Raw genomic sequence first — 25,501 nt, 5'->3', positions numbered from 1 at the left:
TTCGATAAAAACTGTACACTGGTATGCCCTGGAACTCAAAAAAAGAAATCTCTGTGCTTGTCATGTTTCCTGCCATAATTCATAATGCATGAATCCCACTGGGTTTGAAGTCCACTGAACATTTTCTGGACCAAACACAAACACACAAACTGGCTTCAGTACAGGTGACACAACCTGGCCTTGGTTCTCCTGTGGGCCCTGTGTGCTGGCCTAAAACATTACTATTCTATGACAGCTAACCAGTGTTAGCTGGTTTTTAAAAAACCAGTGTTTTTAATTCAGAATATCCAAAACAAGAAGAAGGCTATTAGATCCTATCACGGTGGATTTTTATAACATAGAACTTGCACGCATTTTGCATGCCCCGGGCTGTGGCATGAGGAGGTATCTGAGGATGGAAATCTTTCTGGAAGAGTTTTAGAAAACCATGTTTTGGTTTTGCCTAACAATATTTTGTTAGCCAAAGAAGCCTAAGCTGAAATCCCATCAATACAGTCTTTTGAATATGAGTATCTTTAAACACATGCTTTAGTTCTCTCCTGGACAAAATGAGGCAGCAAAAATAATAATTATGCAGTGTGGACAGTTAAGACAGTCCTGGGCAGCATAATAGGAAAACAGGGGTGTAAGACAGAAACTCTACATTTTGTTATAGAGGGGGATTTTGCATAAACTTTACTCTTTTTCAGCCCACTTTTGTAAAATCCCCCCCATGGATTCACACCAATAGAAAGAAAGCACTATATAGAGTTATAAACAATCAGTAGTGAATTGAAATTACACCTACATATAGTATCAGCAAGAAAATCTGATTAGAGACAAAACAAGATGCTTTCATTTACCAAATTCATACTCATTAGTGCAGTCCACTGATTTAGGGTCAACAATGAGTTCCAGAACTGGATTCATTGAAAATGCTGAACTCTTTATGTATCAGATCAGATGAATATTCTCCAAACAAGTAATAACATAAAATTATGCAACGACTTTGTGCATTTCTTTCTAGCAAAGAGGATAAATTTATCACAATAATTCTAAACTTGATCCCACTTACACAATTATATTATGCCAATCTGAAAAATAATTATAGTCCCAACTGATTAGGGACTTTACATGATTTTATGCTTACATTCTAAACTGGATTTACTGAGTTCATATGGTATTAAACCATTTTCTGTTCTAGCAGTTATCAGGACATGAATCAAGGATAAGGCTATAGTGGCACAATCCATCTCAGCAAAATAGGACAGTCAAGAGGAAAATACATTGCAGAATATGGAAGATTACACATTAACTAAAACAAACCACAAATCAAACCAAACAAAAGCACACCTTAGTCTCAATACTAACCACTTATAAAACATTCATTGGAATTCCCAGCCTCTTTGTATACCACATAACAGAGACTGCCTAGCTATCCCAAATGTCTTGGTCCAACATCTATATACCAGCTGATGATAAGAAGTAGTTTCTGACAACACAAGAACACAAATCAGGCATTTACTAATACATAATTATTCAAGAATAATAGGAATTAGTATGAAAGATCACATGACCTGTAAGGGCCCCTTCATAATGTTTTTGACTCGCTAACTTCCAAAATGAACAATGCTTAATGAATTTCCTATTGCAATGTCCCAGAATTTCAAAGAAAATTTTGAGAATCAGATTGAACTGATTCGTGACAATACCTGACAATTCAGAAAAATCCCATCCGCACCTACTTGTCTGCCAAACCCTTCAGTAGCACTATATTTAGTATTAGCAAGAAAAGCTGGCCAGAAAAAAACTGATTTCAGGCAGATAAATAAATTAAAACAAGAAAACCCCACAAAAATGTAAGGAAACTAATACCTGGGGGAAAAAATGTAAATATTTTTTCTGTTGTCATGAAGATTTGTTAAGTCTGCTTAAGGGCTAAATTAGGAAGTATGCTGTACAACTGCACTGGGAATATCAACACAAACTACCAACACAATCAAAGGCTACATATACACCAGCACTACCCAGTACAGGAGTGGCTACAGAGTAAAACAATTGCTGCAGAGGCTCTAACATCCACACTGTATGAGTTCCAGGGTGTTTGTTTTAGACTGGCTTCTGACTGGCCCCAGGGAACAAAAGCCTACTGGCAGCTGGAGAAAATCTCCTGGCGTAATTTTATCCAGAAGGAGCCTAGTTCACATGCCTAAACAGTACTTGGAAATATGAATTGAAAAATATAAAAAGCTGTTTAAGGAGATCTGCTTTGGCAGTGAATTCTTGATCAGAATTAAAATATTATTGCAATACACATGCTAGTACTAAAAAAGCATTTTTGTTTAAGCATTGGTCTCTTGCAAGGGAGTTTAAATGTATTTATTTTCTGGTTAACAAAATAAATCTAATAAGAAAGGCACAATGATTAGAAGTTCATACATATAAAATCTCCCAGTTTTAGAAAAACCTACAATTAACACTTATAATTAACACAAAAAACTGGAGATACCTGATTAGTGGGAAGGCAGCTGCTGGAACAACGAATGGGGGGCAAGTTATCTTGTCTTTCATTCAGTGTGTCTGTTCTCAGGAGCTGTGATTTCTTATCATCTTCATTCATTTCTGTCAGCCAGCTCTGAAAAGAAATAAATAATATATTTTTACCTTAAGGCAGTAGAGCAATTATCCTTAAAAAGCACTACTATTAATGGGGAAAAGCAATTAAGACAAAGAGCAATAATGTTTTTTTGAATAAAAAGTGATCTACCAAAAAAAAAAAATCTGTAGAGTTAAAATGGGCAGTTAACATTCAGTGACATTAAGCAAGAAAATAAATTTTAAAACATAATCCTTTGATCATTTCCTCTTTTAATCAAATAATTACATTCTACTTAGGCATAAAAAAAAGATTGATACATCACAGTGATTATATTATGGACCATTATAAATTAGATCCTGTACCATCAGTTCACTATTAATTGCTTGCCATTCTTCAACTGTGAAATCAGAAGCTGTGGCTGCAGGCTTATCTTTTCTCAGAGCTCTGCTCCGTGGATCCAAATGCTCAATTCTCTTTTCACAAACCAACGTAAGTTCAGGGTAACACCCCTCCTCACCAGACCTTTAAAATGCAAAGATATAAATGTTAACAAAAAAGAACTGCACTGCATCCTCCATGTTTCCCTCCATGTGTAGTCCATGCAGAAGACTTTTCTCCTGTTACAACTCAATTTCACTATCATCTAATAACTTTTTTATTAGAAAATTCCAGTTAACCGTCAACCATTTTCCAATGCCCACATACACAGTTCAAAAGTTATCACCACGGTGCTCATAAAAAAGAAACTTGTGTCATTTAAAGCAAAAGTTACATAGATGTGGCATCTGAAACTGCAAGTCATGCAACACAGATCATGAAAAAACCAAAACAGAGTGGCAGCATTTATAAAAAAACTAGCATTGAGCTACTCAAACTTTTGGGTGGTTAAAAAAGGACTTTGATTTCCAGTGTTATCATTGGGACACCTTTAGCATGATTACTTTAATTTCGTACTTTAATTTTAAACTAGAAAGTCAGAGACAGGGTTCAGACAAATAGAAAAAGGTTCCCTCAAATTTTACAGAACAGGAATATAATTATTAATTAAGGAAAAAAATAGATTTACCTTAATACCCTGAGAATCTTTTCCAGGTGCTTAACATCTGTGCATTTTTCAATGAATTTGTAGTCCAGATGACTAATAGGTATTTGATATGTTTTAGTGGTTCCTTCACCCAAAAAATACGGTACTGACTCATCACCCATAACTAAATATTAAAAGGGAAAAAAAAGCGATTCTGTAAGCTTCTAGTTACATTTTGAAGTAATGCAAATTTAAGGAATAAAATTGCTCACACTCCACTCTCTCATGCAAGCAGACCTGTAAAGAAAAAATACCAGATTTGAAGACCTGATTACATTAACTATCCCTGACAAGAAGCTTACAGACAGAAGTGTGAGATATGCTTTGTAAGAGTATGCAACTCTACTGCAAGTCAGAACAATTCAGAAAGCCCACTTAAAGAAAAAATGCCAGTTTTGCCTACCACATTCTCTGTTTTATTTAACACATACCTGTTTTGACCAAGTGGGATAAGCACAAAGGAGAAGATATTAGTGTGAAGGACACTCCTTTTTTTTCAGAGGGAAGACATTAATCAATGCAGTGTATCTAAAGGAAGGAAAATCTTTGGCTTCTCTGTAGACAAAATAAATTCAATTTTCTTTCCTAGCTAACTGCATTTTCTGGGTCTCTGATTATATTACAGCACTAATCTGAATCTTTTCCCCTAAGTATGTAACTGAAGAAATGAGGGATTCAAATGAGACATTTCTGTCTCCCTGTACCTTTGATCTGCTCATCTGCATCTTTTTCTATTTTAACTACAAGCTCTACGGAGCTGAAATTCTATTCCTCCCCCTCCCTCCCTTTTATATAGTGCACAAAGCGATCAGATTTCTTAATTTTTAAGAAATACAATAAGGGCAACTAGGCAGTATGTGAAAACAACTATGTGTAGCTACAAACCAAATTAAAATAATTGCGCTATAATGTCTTGCATAATCACACACATTAATTTGTAGTTACACAAAAATGTTTACAATACAGTATCACTTAAATAATAACTGGTCATAATTAGGTGTTGCATAGAGATTCTGCCCCAAGACTTTACGGTTTCAGTACTGGAAAAGGAAGAAGACGCATGGAAAGAGGGACAAATGCAAGAAATAATTAAAGAAGAACAGAAGAATCTTTTAATTCTCATCACCACCGACGATTTTTCTCGTTTATTCCCGTGGCCGGGAGGGAGCTGCCCAGCGTAGCTCTCGGGCACCGCGGTGACCAGGACTCGGGGGCACAGCGCCGGCACAGCCCAGCTCCAATACAGCTTCCCCACACATCCTCCGGCCCGGATCAGGGATTTACCTGCAAGCCGGCACCCAGGCTCCCCTCACGCACCGCCGGAGCCGGGGCAGCGCGGCCGGCCCGCGCGTAGCAACTGTTGCTATGTACAACATGGCGCCAGGGACACGGCGCCGCCCGCCGCAGGGACACGGCGCCGCCCGCCGCAGGGATGCCCTGCCGAGGCTCCCGCAGAGCCCCGCCGGGCTCCAGCGGCGACACTGGCCTCGCCTATCGTTCTTCGGCACCCACCTGCCCGGTGCCGCGCTGTCTCCGGGACACGGACGCGGCCCTGCCCACACTGCAGCCGGGGCCCGCCCGGCCTTCGCTCAGGCCGCGCAGGCGCGGCTGCGGTCAGGGCGGGGATCGGGGCTGAGGGGAGCGCCTGCCGAGGGCGGGCAGAAATACAGCGCCCGGGGTGCAGCTCTGGTAAGCATCACCCTTGTGTTTCTGCGTAGTATTTCACTCAGCGGAGAGCAAGCGGTCACTCTTCCACGCCGGTGTCCCCAGGTGCCCACAGCAGTGCTGCCCGTCAGCTCTGCACTCCGCCGGCGCTGCTCTCCAAAGCAGGTCCGTGCCCGTTCCCGAGGGCAGCGGGGCTCTTCGCCGCCTTTGTCCGGCAGCCAGAGGCACCCGGCGTGCCCGCAGAGGGGCCAAGCCCGCCTCCGTTCGCCGGCGAGCTTCGCTGCCCGCTCCTCCTCACCCTTATTGAGCAGCCGTGTCAGTAGCCGACCTCTTCGTGCTGCTATGCAGGCACAAGGTGCACGCTGTGTAGGCCAGGCTGGTGAACTGATAGCAACAGTGTAGTAAAAAAGGTTATCATTTATACCCGAGTGTATTTGGTTTCCAGGAAGAAATCTAGTCTTTATAGCATAGATCAGGTAGCTAAGAAAATCTTAACCAAACAGCTCCAAAGCAGCATCTCAGAATGTTTTATCCCCTGTAACAAGCCACTGCAGTTAATTTATAAGCCAGCACAGTCATGCAGACCTTAAAAAAGATTATTACAGTGATGAGTTAAACAAATTATCTCAACAGCACCGTTAGCACCATCAAAACGGAGATCAGGCACACAATCCAGCAGTATGTTGTAGTACCCTTCAGTAGTATTTACGTAACACACATTCCAAACAGATGCAAAAAGTTTTGGCTCATCATCACAAACCTATCACTTAGGACAGATCCCTGAAAAGTCATCTGAAAAGCAAAACAAGATACTACTTTTTTGGGTATCTTTCTTTGGGAAAGAATTAGATCTGTGTTACAAAGATTTTTCAACACAGATCTAATTCTTTCCTTGAATACAAACAAGTCAAACAGCACTTAAGAAATTTCGGTTTCAACATTGCTTCTTAATGTTTAATTTGCCTCCCTCTCCCTCTTCTTTCAGGATAAATGCTTTTTTCACACTTCAAGACATCCATATTTTTGACTTGTCCACAACTGGGTGCCAGAATTGGGTCCTCTGATGTCCTTTAAGATTTTCTTTTTTGAAATCTAGATCTGTTTCAAACCTAGCCCTCTGTAGCTTCTTATTTATTTTCAGAAGAATTTATTCAAACCACAGTTATTTTAGGCAGTTCACAGGAGTCCAAAGAACATTTAGCAAAGTTAAAATGCAAATAGTTTAGATGAGAGTAATGGTAAAGAATACAATTATCACTGAACTTAAAAAATACTGCATACTTTGACTACAATTTAAACAACAGCTTTAGAAATCTATTGATGGAAGACAATATAGACAAAATTCAGTATTACAGTAAACTTTAATATTTCCATCTCTTAAAACACAAATAAGAGTGTGCATTTACACACAAATAGTTTTACAGAACAAAGTTATCAGAAAGATTACATCATGAAGTCACTATCTTCAGCAGACATCATCGAGCATCAAAAACTACCACTGGAATAATGCAGTTAAAGAAAAAAATATGTTGTAGTTGAAAAAAAGATGGGGGAGAGGAAAAGAGACTGTCTAAATCTAGTCACAACTACCTACATAAAGTATTTCAAACGTCATCTTTAGTAAGATGCTGAATAATATCAACAATTCACAGTACGTTACCCAGCAGACTATCGTAACTTAATACATTGTGCATAGAAAATGGAAAAAAAAAAAAAAGAGAAAGTGCCAGAAAAGAAGTCCAGGTGCCAAATCACACTGCAGAGATTGTGCTATAGTAGTTTGCTCTACTGTATTGATTTTTGACCCTGAAGAATTGCTATGTATTTTTTTGAGTCTTCTATTCTGTTTCCCCTTGTCTCCATCCACAGCTTTCCAAAGGCACTCAAATGCACTTGTAAAAGGATACATCTTTTTGTCCTTTTCTTGTACATTATTCTGTAGCCACATTCTCTGCACCTGATAGGATCTCTTGCCTTAATTTCATTTTCCGTATGACATTCTGATATTACGGAGGAAGAAAAAGGAAGTGGGGGCAAAGAAGAACAGCACTGTTAATGCACAGATAACTTTGAAAAGCTGTGATAGTCAAATTCCTATTTGTGGCAAAAAACATAGCAAGTGTAATGAATCTATATCAAGAGCTCAATGATAACAAGATACCATGAAAAAAAGAAGAGAAAATAAAAAGCAAGCTTTACTTACATTTAAGATAAAAGCAAATCTTGCTAAAGATCACCCAAATATTACTGCATAGAACACATTCCACACTTGATATTAGATCATCTACTAATGAAAATTTCAGTTCATCCCTCCAAAGTCTATTGTCTTAAAAGACAAAATATTCCAGAGATTCCTGAAAACCAACAATTTTTAAGTTGTTGATTTATCTATAGGTAAGAGAGTATTTGACTACTGTACTTCAGGGAAAGCTGAGCACCCTTACAGCACTGTCAATAAAACACACAGAGATCGAAGAGCTCCACACAGCAACACAAGCTCTGGAGAATTATCTCCACAACACTGCATATGTAGTCCATATATGTGTTACCATCAATGCATAAAGCTTTAAACATCATCAAGATATACACTGCAACTATTTGTATCTATGTACCCTTCAGTATAAGAGCTAAGCACTATTCATTATTAAAGAAACAAATCTCCAGTAACAAGTAATAAAAAAAAAATCACTAATGTCTTTTCTTTACCTCCACAAATGTAAATCATTGGCTGCTGCTTTGGAGGCTGAACGTCCTTCTGTGAATCCATGTTCTAAACCAAAAAATACACAACATGCACATTACCTTGGGTTTGGGGTTTTTTGGAACAATGAGGGGCCATAGAGATGAAATTCAACCCTGCAAACCCAAAACAAGACTAATAACTCAATGCTATTCTCCAAATACCTCTTAATGTCCTATAATGGTTTTGATTGTTCAGACTTATTTGAAGACAAGTATTTCTTCATGGCATCAGACTAAATAGTTACATATACTCCACAAACACTCCTCCAAGCTTTAACTAATCCTATCCTAACATCTAAATGTACATGCAATCATGAATTTTGAGGTGGTTACCGTACATAGATAAACACTTTTTCCCACCCAACTGAAGTCTAGACAAGAACATTCATTATTTCCTATTAGGTTTTCTGAGGCTGCTGTTTTCTGCATTTCTGTTCCGTCTGACATACAGGAGGAATTCCTAACCCTTATGCCAGTAAATAGCCTTCTTGATGCTTCCTTCGCTTCTCATGACAGAATGGCTCTCAGATGCTTTTGCTTAACATTACAGCAAAGATTATTTCCCTCATCATCAGAATTTGTTTCAGTATAAATTCAGCTGGGAAAACTATGATACTGAAAACAGAACAGGGACATTTCACACTTTAGGATGTCTGATCAACACTTGACAAACCATCTTGTTAAAACTCCCAATATGTCACTCCATTTAAGAGAACGGGAAAGAATACATTGAATTCTACAGCTTTCAAGTATGCTACACCATAATCATAGTGGCATCTTAACTCACAGTTTTTTTGTGTCAGCACATTGCAGTAAGATATGTGCAGTCACCCATTACAACTGGAAAACAGCAGACTCTTCTAAAACACAGAGCTGAACTAAGGTGGATCACAGTTGGAGCTAAATAACTTGGGCTAGTGCTGCTTATGCAGCAAAATTATACTGCTGCTAAGGGCAGCAGTGAATTACAGTTCTGTGTTTTGCAGGGAGGTGCCATAGCTTAGCTGGCCTTCACACACCCTACAGCCCTAAGTGCCACCAAGCTGACAGAGCCAAAAGGCCCAGTGATGCACCAACACGTGCTGGGGTGCAGCCAGAATCCACTGCAGAGATGTGGGGGTACCATGTGCCAAGAGCAGTTCACCAAATCACAGAATGGGAAAGGCTGGAACGGACCACAGCAGGTCATGTGGTCCAATCTCCCTGCTTAAGTGGGATCATTCTAGAGTACATGGCACAGGAGTGCACGCAGATGGTTCTGGATTATCTCCAGTGAGGGGAACTCCTCAACCTCTCTGAACAATCTGTTCCAGTGAGCAGTCCCGCACAGTAAAGAAATTCTTCCTCCTATTCAAGTGGCACTTCCTGTGCCTCAGTTTCTGCCTGCTGCCTATTGTCCTAGTTTTTGGCACCACCAAGAGGAGCGTGGTTTCATCTTCTTGGCACCCCTCGCTTCAGATATTTTTGCATATTAACGGGGTCCCCTCTCCGAGCATCTCTTATGCACCCGTAAAAGAGGCCAACCCGCTCATTCACGTCCCGCAGAGCCCACGAAGGAAAAGGGCATAAGCCTTTCGCACAGCCCACGGGCCCCAGGCTCCCCATCCCGCCCCAATTCCGACCTCCCCCACTGTCCGCGGATCTGGCACGCAGAAGCGAAGCCCACGAGCCTGGTCCCGGCCTTTCCCTGCCCACCACGGCCACACCAGCAGCGAAGGGAACACCCGAAGGCCCAGCTCGCCAGCTCCCGCAGCTCCGCCGCCCTCGCCGCCTCCCCGGCGCACGCTGATGACGAGCGCCCGGCGCCCGCGGGGGCGGGCCGTGCTTCGCCCCGCCGCCAGCTCCGGCCTCCGCGCCGTGAATAGTAATGAGGCTGAGAAAGTAATAAAGATTCCGTTCTGGGTGTTAGCCACTTGGGGAAAAAAAAAAATAAAAAAAAAAAATAAACAAGAAAGGCACACATTATTTTAACACACAAGCTTCCATATGAATAGCAGTGTCAGTTGTCAATGAAGACAGTAGGCAGCTGCATCGTTAGGTAAAATGAGCATGAGCCCCAAGGTCCACCGGTGTTTTCATTATTTTATTTAGCTGTACTCATCATATTCGGGATAGTCCATCTCCCTATTTTTGGGGGCCTCACGGCTGAAGACAATACTCCACATGAGGTCTCAAAACTGTGGAGTAGGGGGTAAAGAAGTAAAAATAAGTATAAAAATAGAGAACACCCCGCACCAGGTCTGGTCTTACGGCTGCGGAGTTTTAAACCACCGAGGTTTAAAACCACTCAAGGTCCTCTCTGTTTTCGGAAGCATTTTACCTAAAATTCGTGGACAAACCCGGCATCTTGATAGTTTGATGCCGTGGTCGGTATCATATTTACCCACATGAAGCCAAACTTACATACTACAAATATATATGTTGCACATCTTATGTGTAAGGTTCTATTATGAAAGAAGTCCATATGTCTGTATTTCCCGATGTACTGAACAAAAATAGTGCAAGCAAAATTTGAAACGACACCGGTTGCTCTTTGTCACTGGCTCCACCTCGCTTGTGGTAGAAATTTTGAATCTTCGACTGACAGTTTGTAGAATTAGGTATCTTTGCTGTATTTCTCCCCCCTTCCCACAATATTTACCGAATACTATGTTTTGTGAATATGCCGATTTAAACTACTAGATCATTCAAAGGTTCCCAAGTTTAAGGAAAGATCTCTTTCTGTTTCTGAATACTGAATAAAATTTGTTTCCTAAGCATCCAAATTAGTACGGATGAGGTTTTATCAGTTGTAATTCATTTATGTTCTCCTACCAGTAAATCACCTTCATATAGGACTTGTAACTTACCTAAAATGAGCTCGGCTAATAATAAATAGTTGTAGTTTTCCTCATTTTGTGTTTAAATGAAACGTAATGAATTCAGAGTAATGGCTTTAGACTTGCTTCTTCACACTGGTCTTTAAGAATAAAGATTTGGAGTGCCAGAATAAAGCACGGGCAAGAAAAATGGTTTGTAAAAGGCAGAGGTACTGTTATAGGTTACTACTTGCATCTTCTCCTCCGCTACGGAGCCGTGGGTATGGGTGGGTACCAAGAGGTTTAAACAGAGGAGAAAAACAGTCTGAGCTCTTTCTTAGTAAACGCACGGTAAGAAATTACAAACTCCTAAACAAGCAAATAAACACACCCCCCTCCCCCCGGTTATTCTTTTTCTAGGGTTGCTAGTATTTTAAAAACGCGTTTGTCAAACTGACAAATTTAAAAGGACTTTCTAAAAATATCTCCATGAAAAATTCAGTTAATCCAGTGAAAATAATGTTTCCATTATTAATAAAGAAATAATGTAACTGTTTGATTATTGGCATCCTTTAAACATTCCCTTGGAGAAACAGGATGCTTTACCAGATCTTAAAGCTTCTTAAAGCTTCGGTCACTTCAGCCGTTTCCGATAAAATCCTCCCCTTACAGGAGGAGCGCTTTGGTAAATCCCATTCCTATGCGCTGGTAAATTCCAGCCCTAAAGATGCTCCGTTGGATTCAGAGTAGCAGAGAATGTTGAGACTGTCTGAGAGACTTCCACTGTACTGTAAAGTGAAATAGTTATTGGGGAATTGGTAGGCAAATGAGAAGAAAGGCTTGTGTGTCGAGATGGGGAAGGAACAGGGGTACAGGTGCTTTGGACAGGGGAAGGAAATGCAGCCGGAACCGAGCGCAGTGCGACTGTTGCAGAATGTCTCACCTCGTTTCACTTGTTAGAAGTAGCGTTTTCAGGTTTCGGTGGGGTTTTTTGTGGGTTTTTTTTTTGTTTGGTTTTTTTTTGTTGTTTTTTTGTTTGTTTGTTTTTGATTTTTTTGGGGGGGGTTGTTTGTTTGGTGTGGGTTTTTTGTGTTTTGGTTTTTTTTTTGTTTTGTTTTTGTTTTTTTGTTGTTTTTTGCTTGCTTGGTTGGTTTTTGTTGCGGTGGGTTTTTGGGAGGGGGACTTTTTTTTTTTTTTTGTTAAAACACACTTTGTAGTGTGACACTTCTGTGTATTGCATAAAATGTCGCAATTACAACTTGATAAATTTCTTGGGTATTTTTGATCCATCCAGGTTTGAGTGACGGACACAGAGCTTGCAGTGGCTGTGTCGCACTAGTAAGCTTCCAATTTTACTGAGAAGGTATTTTAGAAATAAATACAAATATTTGAAAAACAATTTTATTCAGTTCCTGCTAAACAGCCGGTACTACAGAAAGCACTTTCAGAAAAGTTCTACTACTTTAGAGAAAGTTTATAATGTTTTCTCCTTCTAAAAAGGAAGAGGGAGATAGTCCAAGAGCTTTTAAGTCATAACTGTTACCTTGTAGTCAAATAAACCGATATTTTTTCCCTAAAAAGTCAGTTTCCGCCGGCTCTGGGTCGGGAACTTTTAAGCCCTTGTTTCCTCGGGCCCCTCTCAGGCTGCCTCACACCAGGAGGAGCGGAGTTGCCAAAGGGGAAGGCTGAGAAATGCCAGAACCCACGAACAGGAATTACGTTACTTAAGCCGGGAGTTTGCTTATTAAAATGTAGGTGTTGCTTTTAGAGCCGGTTTTAGGTGGCTCGTTCAGGTCTGACATTCCCCATCCCGCCGGTGTGAAGCCTCACGCTATCCTTACCGAGCCCAGGAAAAACACCCATCCACGTAGTCGTAGTTTTGGCGGTTTTCTCTTTGGGTCGGGTTTTTGGTTTGAGTTTATTTCAGTATACAGAAAAACTAAAACCACAGCGAACCCCAGGAGCCAGTTTCTAAATTACTACAAGCTTTTTAACAAATTAAACAAGAGTAGCCCTTAGGCCATTCACGACAGGATAAGGCGTGGAAAACGAGCTCTACACTGTAGCCGGGGAGAATGGTCCTTCCTGGAATCTCTGGCAAAAAGTACCTTGGGAGACTCGAGGACCTGTGCGGTGTTGGAGTCGGGGATCCTTCACCCGGCTTCTTTGAAGGTGGTGTACTTGACAAACGCTCTGTGACTGTTTTAGTCCTGGGCTGTCCGGTAAAAAGGTAATTAAGCTAATTAACTCAAATTAACTAGCACCCTTATAACCCAAGCTTAAAGGCTGTGGTGCAGATAAGGATTATTAGCTGTGAATGCCTCAGGCACCCCTGAGCCGCCCCTTAGCGCCGGTGCCCCCGCGCCCCCGCCCCCGTTCCCCTCCGCCGTAGGGAGCGCAGTGGGCTCTGGCAGAGGCGGGAAAACCCCACCCTCACTGGGCGCCTCTGGAGAAGCAGAGCAGGGGCAGGAACGACTCGGGGGTGCTTTAACTGCGGGCTGGGTGCGGCGGGGGCCGCGGGGCTGAAGTATCAAGCGTGAGGAGCGGGGCAATCCTCGCCGGTGCTCCCTCACGTCCCCGAGGGGCGGGCTGGGCACACCCGGTCTCCTCAGGCTCCCGGCCGGGGCCGAGCGCGGAGGGGGCGGGGAGGCAGCGGTTGGTGAGGGCGGGTAGTTCAAACCCGAGCGAGGGAAAGCGGCCGCGGCCGCACGCGAGGGGCCGGTGTGGGTGGGGAGAGCGAAGCGGCTCCTCGCCAAGGGCAACGGGCCCGGGGCCGGGCGGCGAGAGCTGCTGGAGTTCTTCCAGCCCGCCTCCACTCCTGCTCCTCGCCTTCAGCCCTGCTCGGGGTGCCCCGCCGCCGCCTCAGCTGCGCCCGGTGGTAGGGCGGCCCCCAGGCTCTGCTCCTGTGCCCACCGGTTTGCCAGAGGAGAGGGCGAAGCGGTTGCTTTGCTCGTGTCTGGCATCCCAGGTGACTGAGACCCTCGGATGCTGGTCCTCAGCTACATCTCAATTATCGCCGTCGCTGGGTAATTAGGCATTTCAGTTAACACATATTTGTGGAGTGAAAACTGTCTCAGCTGGGTAATGTTTCTCTTGCACCTCTCTCTTTTCTCTCCACATCCTTTCTCACTTCAGGTTATCACTAGGGGTAAGCAATACTTTGAATACACCGCCTTTGCATTGGAAGATCTTGATTTGCTTCACAAATTAGGGTAAGTGGTCCATATCATGCAGATAGGACTAGGCTGTGTCACCTTCAGTATTATTACCTGGAAGGTATCAGTGATCAGGATCAAAGAGCAGTCTTTTTTTACTGCAGATACCATATTTGTTTAAATAACAGAGAAAATACTTCTGTATCAACAAGACTTTGTCTTTATCTGTTTTGTAAGCAGTGGTGAACAGTGATTTTTAAAAAGGCAGAAAATGTCTTGTTCAATGTATAAGTGTTCTGTGTGTATTACTGAGGAATACAAATTGCTAGGAACAGGTGTGACTCCATCCTAGAATTTACGTCCAAGTTGGAGGCACCATTTATATTGCTTCTAGTAACCAACATTCTTCCCTCTCTAGGATGCTTAGTAAGACTAAACTTGTTAGAAATTGCTCCTTGTCTAAATCTGTGAATCCTGTCCTAAATTTAGTTTGGGTCTCTGAATATGAATTATTTTGACCAGTGAACTACCAGAAAGTTTGCAGTTGCTTTGTAAATTGATTTGAGAACTGCAAAATTAATAATAGATATGAGAAATGCACAGAGCACATAAATCTATCCTTAGTAGATATGGATTTTGTTACTTCCTCTGTAACTGACTAGTGGTGTGACCAGCCTTTTCTTCCCTGCACATCTATTTGACGCCATCTAAGCCAAGGTTAAGAAAATTTTCAGGAACTAGTTAAAGATCCCCAAATGAAAAAGGTGTAGTGTTATGGCTCAAATTTAGTAGATGAAGTTCTCATGATAAAAAAGAAGTGCTTATAAAAGATAGTGTTATACGATATTTTGTTAGGCATCTCTTATGACTAGAAATAGAATCTTGTTCTATTATGAGAAATGCTCAGCACCTCTGAAAGGCTTTTCCTTTTGTATTTGTAAAATGAGACCTTGTGTTGAATTAAAGCTTAATTTGCACAGGTACTACATTTTGGAAAAAAATAATATACAAGCTTGAGGTGTATGCTGGGGTTTGTGTAAATCACAGAATGGTTCAGGTTGTAAGGGATGTTAAAGATCATCCAGTTCTGAGCCCCTTCCATGGGCAGGGTCACCTTCTACTAAATCAGGTTGTTCTAAGCCACATCCAGCATGACCTTGAACACTGCTAGTAATGGAGCTTCTGTGACTTCTCGGGGCAACCTGTTCCAGTGTCTCATTGCCCTCATAGTGAGCAATTTCTTCCTAACATCTAACCTAACTCTCCTTTCAGTTTAAAGCCCCTACTGCCTTGTTTTATCACCAAATGCACTTGTAAAAAATCCCTTTCTGGCTTTCTTGATGGGTACCCATGGGGTACTGAAAGGCTACAATTATTTTTCCCTGAAGGCTTCTCTTCTCCAGGCTGAGCAGTGCCCACTGTCTCAGACTGTCTTCAGAGCAGAGGTGCTCCAGCCCCTGATTATTTTCATGCCCATTTCTGGACTCGCTCCAACATGTCCATCTCCTTCTTTTTGGGGGCCTCACGGTGGAAGGCAATACTCCACATGCAGTCTCAAAATTGTGGAGTAGGGGGTAAAGAAGTAAAAGTAAGTATAAAAATGTATGAATGAATGGAGAGGTATAGAATGAAGCATAGAAAAGAGGTGAAATGAAGCTTAATGGATGGCCATTGTTCACTCAGTGTCAATTGGCAATTTTATTGGTATTATCCTGTAATGTTTGCCAACATAGCGGAATCAATGTACTGCGCTCACAAGCTCCCCCTGCCGGACGCTGGCCTCTGTACAGCTTTATATTCGGCTTCTACTTGAGTTACCAACATTTCTTTAATTCTGCTATTCTGACCTCCCTTATGGATGCAAAATCTTGTTTTACTGTGATTTTTGTTGCTTGAAGCACAAGTTTGATTAACTTCTTTTATACTGTAATATTTTAATTATCTTCTGTTCTCAATTGTCCCATAGAATGCCTGAGCATGAAACTGCAAGCATGAGATTTTCCTTTTGTTTCTTCAGCATGCTACCTGAAAATTAATTTTCTAAGCCTGGAAGACTTTGGGCTTTCGTTAAATGTGTGGTTAGTTTGACTGTGTTTAAGGGAAATACTAATATTTTTAAAGGTAAGTGTGTGTATGTGATTTTGTGGGGGGTGGGGGGATTAAGATTTTGGACAGCTGTCTCTAGCATTCAGTTTAAATCTCTATCAACATTTTTGGAAGTAATATCTACTGGCAACATTTGCTAACTAACTGCAGTTGTCCAAAATTCAGCATGAAAATGAAACCTCAATTCTTCTTGTAGACTAGTGAAGATAATGCCCTCTTGTTATAACAGACTTCTTATAGGTCTTCTTACAAAAAGAAGAGCTATGCTTATGTGGTCCTTTGCTTATAGCATGAATAATTGCCTGAAGTGCAGCAGTGTGCTGCACAGAGATTTCATACCTTTAAAAATATAGGAAAAAGTTATTTTCTGGTTTACAACAAAGTCTTTTCAGCCTATTGCCTAAAACCATGGAATCACAGCATGTGTAAGATTGGACGGGACCACCGGAGATCATCTAGTCCAGCTTTCCTGCTTGAGCAGGGTCTTCAGAGCACATTACTCAGTACCCAAATGGCTTTTGAATATCTCCAGAGAAGGAGACCCCATGAGCTCTCTGGGCAGCCTCTTCCAGTGTTTTGTCATCCTCACAGTAAAGAACTTTTTTCTCATGTTCAGGTGGAACTTTCCATGTGCCGGTTTCTGCCCATTGCCTCTTGTGCTATCATTTGGCATCACCAGGAAGAGCCTGTCTGCATCCTTTTGATACCTTCCCTTCAGATACTGATAGATGTCGATAAGGTCCCTTCTCCAGGCTATACAGGCCCAGCTTCCTCAGCCTTTCTTCATAAATCAGGTGTTCCAGTCCCCTAATCTCCATAGTTCCACTGGACTCTCTCCAGTATTTCTTTGTCTTTCTTGACCTGGAAAGCTCTGAACTGGACACAGCACTCCGGGTGAGGCTTCAAGAGGGCTGAGCATAGGGTCAGGATCACCTTCCTTAACCAGCTGGCAATGCTTTTCCTAATGTACCACAGGGTACCCTTGGCCTTCTTGGGCACACTGCTGGCTCATGGCCATTTTGTTGTCCACCAGGACCTTCTCTGCAGAGCTGCTTCCCAGCAGGTCAGCCCCCAGCCTGTACTGGTGTTCCTCCATCCTGGGGTTCAGGTTCAGGTGCAGGATCTGCATTTGCCTTTGTTGGGTTTCAGATGGTTCCCTGCCCATCTCTCCAGCCTGCCCAGGTCCTTCTGAAAGGCTGCATGACCCTCTGGGGTATCAGCTGCTCCTCCCAGCTTTGTGCCACCAGTGAACTTGCTGAGGGAGGTGTCTGCCCATTCAAGTCACAGCTGAACAAGTTGAACTATAGTGGGCCCAGGATCAACTGCTGGGGAACACCAGTACTTAGAGATCTACATGGAGAAGTGATGCAGATGAAACACTAAATGCTACTTGGAGTTGGTCCTGCAGCAGCAAAGAAGTAATCTCTAATTCACTAAACACTGGCTTAAAGCTATGGCCTTGTATTTCCTATTTGTGCTGTCACTTGTTTCATTGTGTAAAACAGGGAGCAAGGTAAAAGCAGAGATGGAAAACAAACAGGAAAGAAAGGTACTTATAGAAGTAAATGGGAGAAGGGAACAAAGCATGCCAGACTTCAGTTTGTTGTTGTCTTGGAATTATTTTCACATACCTGTCTTTGATAGAAGAGTTTTTCTCAGTTAGGTATGTGTATTTTATTTAAGTCTGTTTGATTTCATACTGATATTAGCAAGATTGTGTATGTCTTTACGCCAAGGTGACATTCTGCTGTTTAACATCCTTTTCCTTTTGAACCTCTCTTGTTGCTGTCTTCTTACAGTAGAAAACAAAATGAAGCATTTTTTTAAATATTGCAATAATCTTAAAAAGTGCTTTCCATGTGGGTCAAAAAATGCTAATTAATGACCCAAGATCATCAAAGAATCGTTCTGCCTCACCTCTCTCGAGCAGTTTGGGTTCCCATTGCTTGTATTTGGTGGCTTAGGGCTAGACTAAGACAGGACCATTGGGATATTAGCAATGGCTTAGTATTTGATGTTGAAATCACCTTTAAAAATTCCTACTTCTGTTTTGAAAGGTCAGTTGCTAATTCTAGGCTTTATGTTTCAGAATATCAGTTCTAGCGGTAACATACCACAGTAAAAGGTGCTGATTCAAACTCCTGAGTATTGCAACACTGATGTGAACTACTTTGGTGTCTTTGAGAGCAGCCCTCTCGCTGCATTAGTCATAACATCATCTGTACAGTTACTGTGCGTAGAAAGCAGTGACCTAATGCCACTACAGTTAGGGTGGAGAAACTCTGCAGTGTATGTGTGGCAAAAGTAAGCCTGTCTCCACACATCTTTTATTTGTGTGCATTAGCCACTTCTAACCTTTCTAGGAAAATATATAGTAGCTCTTAAATTCTGTGTACCTGGTGAGTGTGTGTATAGTCAGTCATTTTCTTTAAAATATAAACATTAGAACACTCAGTTTACCCATAGAGATGAGCAAATGCAGAGAGCTTCTTTACAAAACAACACTTAAATGTTAAGGCAGATAAAAAAGCACTTTTCACTTCGTGACTAGAGGTCAAATTCATTCCCTCTGGGGACTCTAGGGATCTAAGTAATAGGGAGACTTCTAGACTTGTAACTTCATGATAAGTCCTCTTATTTTACTTAAGGAGAAAATGCCTTTTGTCTAAACTCACCTATTACCAGAGCTTCTGCTCATTCTTGAGTACTGAACTATCAGTTGCTGGATGAACCAGGACAGTACCAATAAAAATCTTGGCTCTACTGGAATGATGGGGAGTTTTGTTGCCAATTTCAGCACCAATGAGCTTCTAATTGCTGTGTAGCTTATTTGAAGAGCTTTTCCACAGATGAGGACTGCCAGGTCAATTAGCTGACTGGATATATGTTTGATTTACCTCACAGTATAATATGCATTTTAATCACTCATTCTTACCATTTACTTTTGTGTTTATGTGTAAGCACTGTTTCTACCGAGACTAATGACAATACTTTTGTTATGACTGTTATCTTGATAGACTTACACAAGGCTTTCTCTCTAATCTGAGGGGGTTTTGGTGACTGCTTTTATTGTTTGTTTCAGAAACAGCAGTGGTATCTTTAGAAAGTCAGTGTCAAGCAGAAGATGTCGGACAGTCATCTAGTGAGGTTCAATATTCTTAAAAGAAATAGATTAACACCTTCCAGGAGCAACTTTAAATACTCAAATTTTAAAGACACGTGTTGCACTTCAGCATTTCTGGACAGCAGATGCAACGAGTCAGTAAAAGATCCTGATGCAGAATGTGAAGAAGCACCGAGTGTAACAAGTGTATCATTGCTACAGCAGCATTCTGAGCACATCCATCCAAGTGCCTTCTTTCCCATGTCACCATCTATTGAAAAAGAATTTAATTCTATCTCCTTATCAGAAGAAAGAGAAGCAAATAGAAGTGAAGATTTTTTTGAAACTCCTAAATCAAGTAGAAAAGGCTCATCACTACGCAGGAGGCTGCTTTTGCCCAATATTGTCAAAGCTGGCACAAATGTAGGATGCTGTGAAAGACAACTTAGTTCTTCAGGAGGCATCAGGAAAAAAATATTCTCTTGTGTTTTGAGTTCTGAAGAAAAGCTCTCACAAACTGCTGCATATTCTCCAAAAGATAAAGGTTACAAACCTCTGACAACTAGCACTTCAGAACCTGAGAATTCTAATCCTGATTCTCCAAAACGGAGGCTCTCCTTTTCACAACAAAGGACTTCTACACTAGAGGAGTCCCAGAGTAAGGACCCCTTATTGTTAGAATCAGAGAGTTTATCTCCAATTCAGTGGAAGGATGTCACTGCTAGTAACACTAATGAATTTAATGAAAATGATCTTATGAGTGTTAGAGAGGGGGTGCTTAGGACTCCTACTTACAGTAGGAGTAGCCTCCCTGAGGCCAGTGAGGGTAAATACCTGATTCCTATCACCAGTCCTGTAGAGAACTCAAACTTTGGACTATGTGACGTAAATTCTCCCCCTGTTAAGGTAGCAAATTACCCAGATCTTTCAACGCCTGAAGATAGTGGATATAATTCACTTCCTTTGGACAAATCAGGAGACTCATTGTCTGATTTTGAGGGATCTTTCCAAGAGCTCTTCCAAAAGCACAAAGAAGATTCCAAAACTTTAGACAGTAAAAGAAAGACAAGAAAACTTGAGCGAGTCAGAAGGTTATCCACTCTTCGGGAACTAGGCTCCCAGTCAGAGACAGAAGATAATCATGGCAGTCCTACTTCAGTGCATTTATTAACAAAAGAAAGAGACTTTGTCAGTGAAGGTCATGAGTTAGTTCTAAAAGAACAGCTGAGTGGAGACCTGGTTGTAAGTCATGGAGATCTCTCAAGAACTCCAGCTCTGAAAATAGTTCATGAAATTTGCTTGCAAAGACAAAGATTGCACCAAAAGCAAATCTCGGAGAATATTGATGGAACAGAAATATTTGCATTAGATGATGTTCTTCCTGGACTTATTGGCAAGAAAATGGGCCTTGAAAAATTAGATATTTTAACAGAATTGAAAGATAGAAATTTAAAACATGTCCTTGCTATAGTTTTAGATGCTTTGACAGTAGAAAGTCTATGCAGGTAAGTACTATTGCTTCACACACACAAAAAAAGGGAAAAAGATGTGCTTCTGTGAATGAATTAGAATAACTTCTGGAATACTGGGTGTTGTCATCAACAAAATGTGTTTGTTTCTGAAAAAAAAGTTTGCTCACTGTTAATTAAGTAGGTCTTTCTGTGTAAATCTAAAAATAAATAGGGGCATTAAAAGTTAAAAAATCATGGAAAATTAGTGAACTCAAAACTAAATCACCATACTTGTAAATTTTAAAATATATGAAAATTACTTTAAGCCTAGAAAGTAATTTATCCTCATTACAAGTTCCCAATAGTGCATAGCACTCAAAGCACATTTTCTAGAATTTTTCTTGTGTATTTTATTTCCTCAGTTATTTCTAAGCACAAAGATGCTCAAAGAATTTTGATTCATGAGTAATCGTCTCGATTAATTTCTAATCAAGAGGAACTGTTACATTTCGCACAACACTTTTGATTTCTTTGTTGTAACAAAGGGAATGGGTGAATAGATGAAAGTCTAAGGACACAGATGTTTTCAGAACTCTTAACACAAATGTGACTAGAAACAGTCTTGGTAAGTGGCTTATATGGAGGAAGAAATTATTTTCCAAGTCAAAGATATGCTGTGCTATTAATGTTGCTGTTGTTCTTTAGACTCTTCTGTTATACAATGATATGTAAAGTATGAGATCTGTGTTTCATAACAAAATAAAGAACTAGTCTACAGCCACAGTCTGTAAAATAACCCAAGAGTATATGAAACCATGCAAAAATCTTTACTACTAGTCTTACTATCATGATTCCTGCACCACTTGAAAAAAATTGAAAGTGGATAAATTTTTTATTTGTTCCAGCATTTGGAAAGTAAGCAAAAGCTGGCGTGAAATCATTGTACAAGACAGAAGTGCAGATAAGAGGAGAAAGTTGTACACAAAACAGCTCAAAGAAGCAGCTCGGGTAAGATAGTTCTCAAAGGTGATTTTTTTTTAAGTGTGAAAGAAAGAAGGAAAGACAAAACATCTTGTAAAGCTACTGAAAAGTAGAGTTCCAAAATGAGTAGGTGATGGATTCTAACAGGTGAATGTAATGGCTCTCACTGCTTTTCAGTTGTCTGCAGTTTGAGTACTGGTCTTTCAATCATGTAAAACTCTTATTTACCCCTCCTGCCTTTTCTTGAGAATCCTGTAGGATCTCTTCCTTGACTAATTCTAGCTTTAGATTTTAAACTCTGCTCATACCGTTGTGCCATGCTGTTCCTCATTGTCCATTTCACTCTGGTCTGCAGTGCTGTAGGACCTACTCTACACTACTTCCCGATTATTTTCAGGAGTGCTTGTGTCACGGTGTATTTGTGAACATCAGAAGGATATGTAGAAGGTTTTTTAAGGGGCATCTAGAGAAATAAGCATATTAATAGCAGTATATTTTTTCAGACCTTCCAGATGATACATGCACACTTGCTCTTGAGATGTCCTATTCACAAACATGAGCACCAGTAGAGTGCGCTAAAAGACAGTTGGCTTTTTACCCTGCTCATGGGACTTTGTTTTTGTTGATCTCTCTCTTGATCCCTTGCTAAATATAAACATTTAATGGTAAATACTTGTGATATATATATGTATAAAATATATAATTTTCTTTTCTTATGTGTTTTAGCAGAAGGAAAAAACTCAAGTAAAATCTAGCTGTAAATCCTAAATGAAATAAAATCCTAATTTTCTCCTTTTTCTGTTAAATAATTATAAACTAACAGGAATATTTATTGAAGACTGAAGATGCTGCTACAAGACTTAATATTCTCAATAGGTCTGCTCTAAGGCCTGTTCAAGCTCAAGCCAGAACTCCTGTTTTACAGACACCACCTTCACACACTGAACTTACACCTAGGAGATGCAGTTCTGTTCCCCACTCAGCTAGTAGGCAGGAAGAATACATGAAAGTAGGTATCTAAGAAAGGCTTCATTTTCAGTTTTTAGAATGTTTTCATTTACAAGAATAAATCTCTTTTTTCTCTTCTCTTGCTACAGGTTGCTAAAACTCTATTCACTGATGAAGCTCTAAAACCCTGTCCAAGATGTCAATATCCTGCTAAATATCAATTGGTAAAGAAACGGGGACTATGTAGCAGAGAATCATGTGCATTTGAGTTCTGTATTTTATGTCTGCATGCATTCCATGGGTCAAAAGAATGTAGTAGTTTATCTGCAAAACGGAAGAACAAAAAAGATGCTCCACCAGGAAGTGCCCAAAGCAAAAGAAATTTAAAAAGGCTCTAAATTTGTAAAGCATGTAACTCCTTACATTTAACTCATTCCTAAAGGTATGCATTTTGAAAGTATCATCCCATTTGTTCTTGCTGACTTACCAAGATAACCTCTCATGTATATATCTTAATTAACATAGTATAATTTTGTTTTTTAAAAAATGAACATTTAAAAATATTTTATGTTTTGTTTTACCTGTTGTGTAGTAGGTAGAAATTTACTAACATCTTAATTTTTAAATAAAGTGTCTTAAATGTAGTCTTTAATATTTAGGTTACATGGCCTCATCAATGTTTAAAAATGTTATTCTTGTCTTAAAGACAAATTAAAGAAAATTATTTCTAAAAAAGTCGTTGAAATCAGATTTATTTATTCACTTTAAAATACAGTAAATATTTAAAAAATGTCTCAAACTGGGACACTTATGTACATTTGCAAAAATGCTTCTATTAATATGGATGGTAAAATGTTAAAACTAATATATTAGTTGTCTGAATTTTTTATTGCAATAATTTGTTGTTCTCTTAGCCGCTGTAAAGGAATTCAATAGAATAGTAATTTATAAACTGAACTGATGCTGTGTGGATATTCTGTTCTACTTTTAGAGAGAGTTTTAGAGAGTTTTACAAAGTTTTTGTCTTGAAAACTTCGGGTGATACTGTGTATATTCAGGTATCTGAAAATGCTGTGGCATCACCTTTGCTGTTGTGAACTTTCCTTCAAACTTAATCTGACTCGACCTTAGCTCCCAGATACTAGGTCACCTTCACACTTCTACTTGAGCAAAAGGATTGTCTAGAGATGAAAATCACTCTATCTCTAGATTTAATAAAGGAAATGGAGGCATTTTGCTCTTGAACTAAATATGCTGATCCCTTCTAGAAAGCTAACTCAATCTGTCTCTTGGACCTCAAAAAAATTGTGTGGTTTTAGCAATTACAAACAGCTTGGTTTTATAAACAGGTGACAGAAATGGACACATACTTCTATGAAGATATAATATCAATTCACTTCTATAATAATATTGTCTCACTTGTCCTTTCAAGAAGCTTGTCACAAGCATCTTGCAGAACTCTTGTTGTCAGCTGGTGTTATTCCCCACTCTCCCTCTGATGTCTTTAGTGTTATATTTTTTGAAGACTGTGTGTATTTGTAGGTAAGCCTTAACACTGAGTTATTTTAAAATAAGTCAGATTAAAAAAAAAAACAGGAGAAGAATTTTCAAGTAAACCATAAGCTTCATATTTGCCTCTTTTAATATTTATTCACACAGCCCTTTATTTTTAGTGTCTAAAAATTATAAACTTTGAAGAATTTTTCTTATTTTTGTCTTTATTTATTTATTTTTACACAGTCTGTGGATGTTTAAGCCAAATGGACCAGGATAATAACTTCAGGATGTTCTAGAAACACCACTTCTCATTTCTCACCTCTAACTGTTGTGATTTGTAATTTGATTAGTACTTTTACCATTCTTGATTTTTGGCATAGTAGTTTCACATAGCATTTGGAAGGAGGAGAGACAACATGGTTAACAAAATGGTAAGGAAATTTCAACACTAACTATATTAACCAAATGTTATCATTAAAGAAGTCAACCCAATATATCTGCCAGAAAATCATGTTTATTACATTAATATAAGTATCAACACTTTAATCACATATTTATGTTTGTGTTTGCTGAGCCTTTGCCCTGTTCTTAGGTTAGACTGGTAGCAACTTGAAGACTGCTCAGTCTATTCTAAGGGAACAATTGAGGAAAAGGATGTGGGGGCAAAGTAGGGAATACAGAGGTATGTGCACATCAGTTTGGTTTAGGAAGAAGGGCATTCATTCTAGAGGAGGAGACTGTGAGTGGGACAATGGTTAAATGACTTGATTTATTTAATATTTATATTTCTTTAATTGTTTAGAGCTTTAGGTGTTCAAGGTTTACTTAAAAGTTAATTAGGTTCAAAGAACCATTGGATTTGTTCTTTATTCCTTAGGTATATAGTAACTACTTTTTAAAGAAATGCTTAATATGTTCTATTAAAGGTTAAAATGAACAGTTGTCTAGACAGGCAGTTATACACAAGAATCTCAATATATGTCATTTATCTTTATAAAAATTTGGATTAGTTTTGTTTCTTGCTGTTGAATTACCAAATAAAGTAAGGGATGGTAGTAAACGCAATGCAGAATAAGTACTGCATGTCATAACACTTCAGACTGCTGTTGTCATCACTGCATGTTACCTTTGCTAAATTCCATTGCTAAAATATCTCAATTTAAAAGAAAAGTTTTAAATGAATTTTTGAAATTTATGGGAAAGTTATGATAGGCAGTGAGAGTATCTAGCTCACCTTCTGCTGTGGAGTGTGGCAGCAAAATCCAGAAATGCATAGGGTTTCATAGTTCTGAAAGTATTACTGAGATAAGTACCTTTGAGTGGAAAACCATACAGAAACTCAGTTTAAGAATCAGTTATTAAGTATCTTTTCCATTTGAGAAAATTTGGTAAA

At 39.8% G+C, this 25,501-nt stretch overlaps 4 protein-coding genes across 9 annotated transcripts in view; 2 read left to right on the top strand and 2 right to left on the bottom strand.

Moving 5' to 3' along the window:
• The window catches only part of SPAG1 (sperm associated antigen 1), a 37,040-nt gene extending 32,005 nt beyond the window's left edge, over positions 1 to 5,035 (bottom strand). Inside the window, exons 1-4 of the mRNA XM_053957867.1 lie at positions 4,947 to 5,035; positions 3,645 to 3,786; positions 2,941 to 3,100; positions 2,489 to 2,614 (exon numbers count right to left, since the gene is read on the bottom strand). Coding sequence (XP_053813842.1) covers positions 2,489 to 2,614; positions 2,941 to 3,100; positions 3,645 to 3,784 — 426 coding nt within the window. The 5' untranslated portion in view covers positions 3,785 to 3,786; positions 4,947 to 5,035. The remainder of the gene's footprint in view (positions 1 to 2,488; positions 2,615 to 2,940; positions 3,101 to 3,644; positions 3,787 to 4,946) is intronic.
• Positions 5,028 to 5,748, top strand: LOC128796335 (uncharacterized). Its single transcript, XM_053957876.1, has 2 exons — positions 5,028 to 5,351; positions 5,433 to 5,748. Exons 1-2 carry the CDS (start codon positions 5,028 to 5,030, stop codon positions 5,727 to 5,729), a joined length of 621 nt encoding a protein of 206 aa, XP_053813851.1. The 3' UTR covers positions 5,730 to 5,748.
• A 921-nt stretch (positions 5,749 to 6,669) lies between these two features.
• Positions 6,670 to 9,871, bottom strand: POLR2K (RNA polymerase II, I and III subunit K). 3 transcript variants are annotated; one of them, XM_053961665.1, is made up of 4 exons: positions 9,765 to 9,871; positions 8,034 to 8,097; positions 7,235 to 7,327; positions 6,670 to 6,825 (listed from the first exon to the last, which is right to left on the bottom strand). In XM_053961665.1, the coding sequence occupies exons 2-4, from the start codon at positions 8,092 to 8,094 to the stop codon at positions 6,803 to 6,805; spliced, it is 177 nt and encodes a 58-aa protein (XP_053817640.1). In that variant the 5' UTR covers positions 8,095 to 8,097; positions 9,765 to 9,871; the 3' UTR covers positions 6,670 to 6,802. The 3 variants fall into 3 exon arrangements, with proteins under 3 accessions (XP_053817640.1, XP_053817631.1, XP_053817625.1); XM_053961656.1 differs by having other exon boundaries at positions 9,692 to 9,863; XM_053961650.1 differs by having other exon boundaries at positions 9,776 to 9,840.
• A 2,428-nt stretch (positions 9,872 to 12,299) lies between these two features.
• On the top strand, positions 12,300 to 23,269 carry FBXO43 (F-box protein 43). Of its 4 annotated transcripts, none has more exons than XM_053961638.1 (7): positions 12,300 to 13,893; positions 14,003 to 14,079; positions 15,989 to 16,143; positions 19,211 to 20,736; positions 21,588 to 21,690; positions 22,589 to 22,672; positions 22,761 to 23,269. In XM_053961638.1, exons 4-7 carry the CDS (start codon positions 19,253 to 19,255, stop codon positions 23,007 to 23,009), a joined length of 1,920 nt encoding a protein of 639 aa, XP_053817613.1. In that variant the 5' UTR covers positions 12,300 to 13,893; positions 14,003 to 14,079; positions 15,989 to 16,143; positions 19,211 to 19,252; the 3' UTR covers positions 23,010 to 23,269. The 4 variants fall into 4 exon arrangements, with proteins under 4 accessions (XP_053817613.1, XP_053817589.1, XP_053817596.1 ...); XM_053961614.1 differs by having other exon boundaries at positions 12,301 to 13,893; positions 22,487 to 22,672; XM_053961621.1 differs by lacking the exon at positions 15,989 to 16,143 and having other exon boundaries at positions 12,301 to 13,893; positions 22,487 to 22,672.
• The last annotated feature ends 2,232 nt before the right edge of the window (positions 23,270 to 25,501 follow it).

Source organism: Vidua chalybeata, chromosome 1 (genome assembly GCF_026979565.1).
Source record: "Vidua chalybeata isolate OUT-0048 chromosome 1, bVidCha1 merged haplotype, whole genome shotgun sequence".
In the NCBI taxonomy this organism is placed as follows: domain Eukaryota; kingdom Metazoa; phylum Chordata; class Aves; order Passeriformes; family Viduidae; genus Vidua; species Vidua chalybeata.
Note: the sequence above shows the minus strand (reverse complement) of the source record. Positions and strands in the feature narration are given on the sequence as shown.

What these genes read in the sequence shown, in the direction of transcription:
- LOC128796335 (XM_053957876.1), top strand. Translation starts at nt 5,028, where the DNA reads ATGTACAACATGGCGCCAGGGACACGGCGCCGCCCGCCGCAGGGACAC. An exon ending in GCGCCCGGGGTGCAGCTCTG is followed by an intron (nt 5,352 to 5,432) that starts GTAAGCATCACC and finishes CGGTGTCCCCAG; the next exon opens with GTGCCCACAGCAGTGCTGCC.
- POLR2K (XM_053961665.1), bottom strand. Translation starts at nt 8,094, where the DNA reads ATGGATTCACAGAAGGACGTTCAGCCTCCAAAGCAGCAGCCAATGATT. An exon ending in AATGATTTACATTTGTGGAG is followed by an intron (nt 7,328 to 8,033) that starts GTAAAGAAAAGA and finishes CCGTAATATCAG; the next exon opens with AATGTCATACGGAAAATGAA. An exon ending in CAAGAAAAGGACAAAAAGAT is followed by an intron (nt 6,826 to 7,234) that starts GTATCCTTTTAC and finishes GCATTATTCCAG; the next exon opens with TGGTAGTTTTTGATGCTCGA.
- FBXO43 (XM_053961629.1), top strand. Translation starts at nt 19,253, where the DNA reads ATGTCGGACAGTCATCTAGTGAGGTTCAATATTCTTAAAAGAAATAGA. An exon ending in ACAGTAGAAAGTCTATGCAG is followed by an intron (nt 20,737 to 21,587) that starts GTAAGTACTATT and finishes TATTTGTTCCAG; the next exon opens with CATTTGGAAAGTAAGCAAAA. An exon ending in AGCTCAAAGAAGCAGCTCGG is followed by an intron (nt 21,691 to 22,486) that starts GTAAGATAGTTC and finishes ATAAACTAACAG; the next exon opens with GAATATTTATTGAAGACTGA.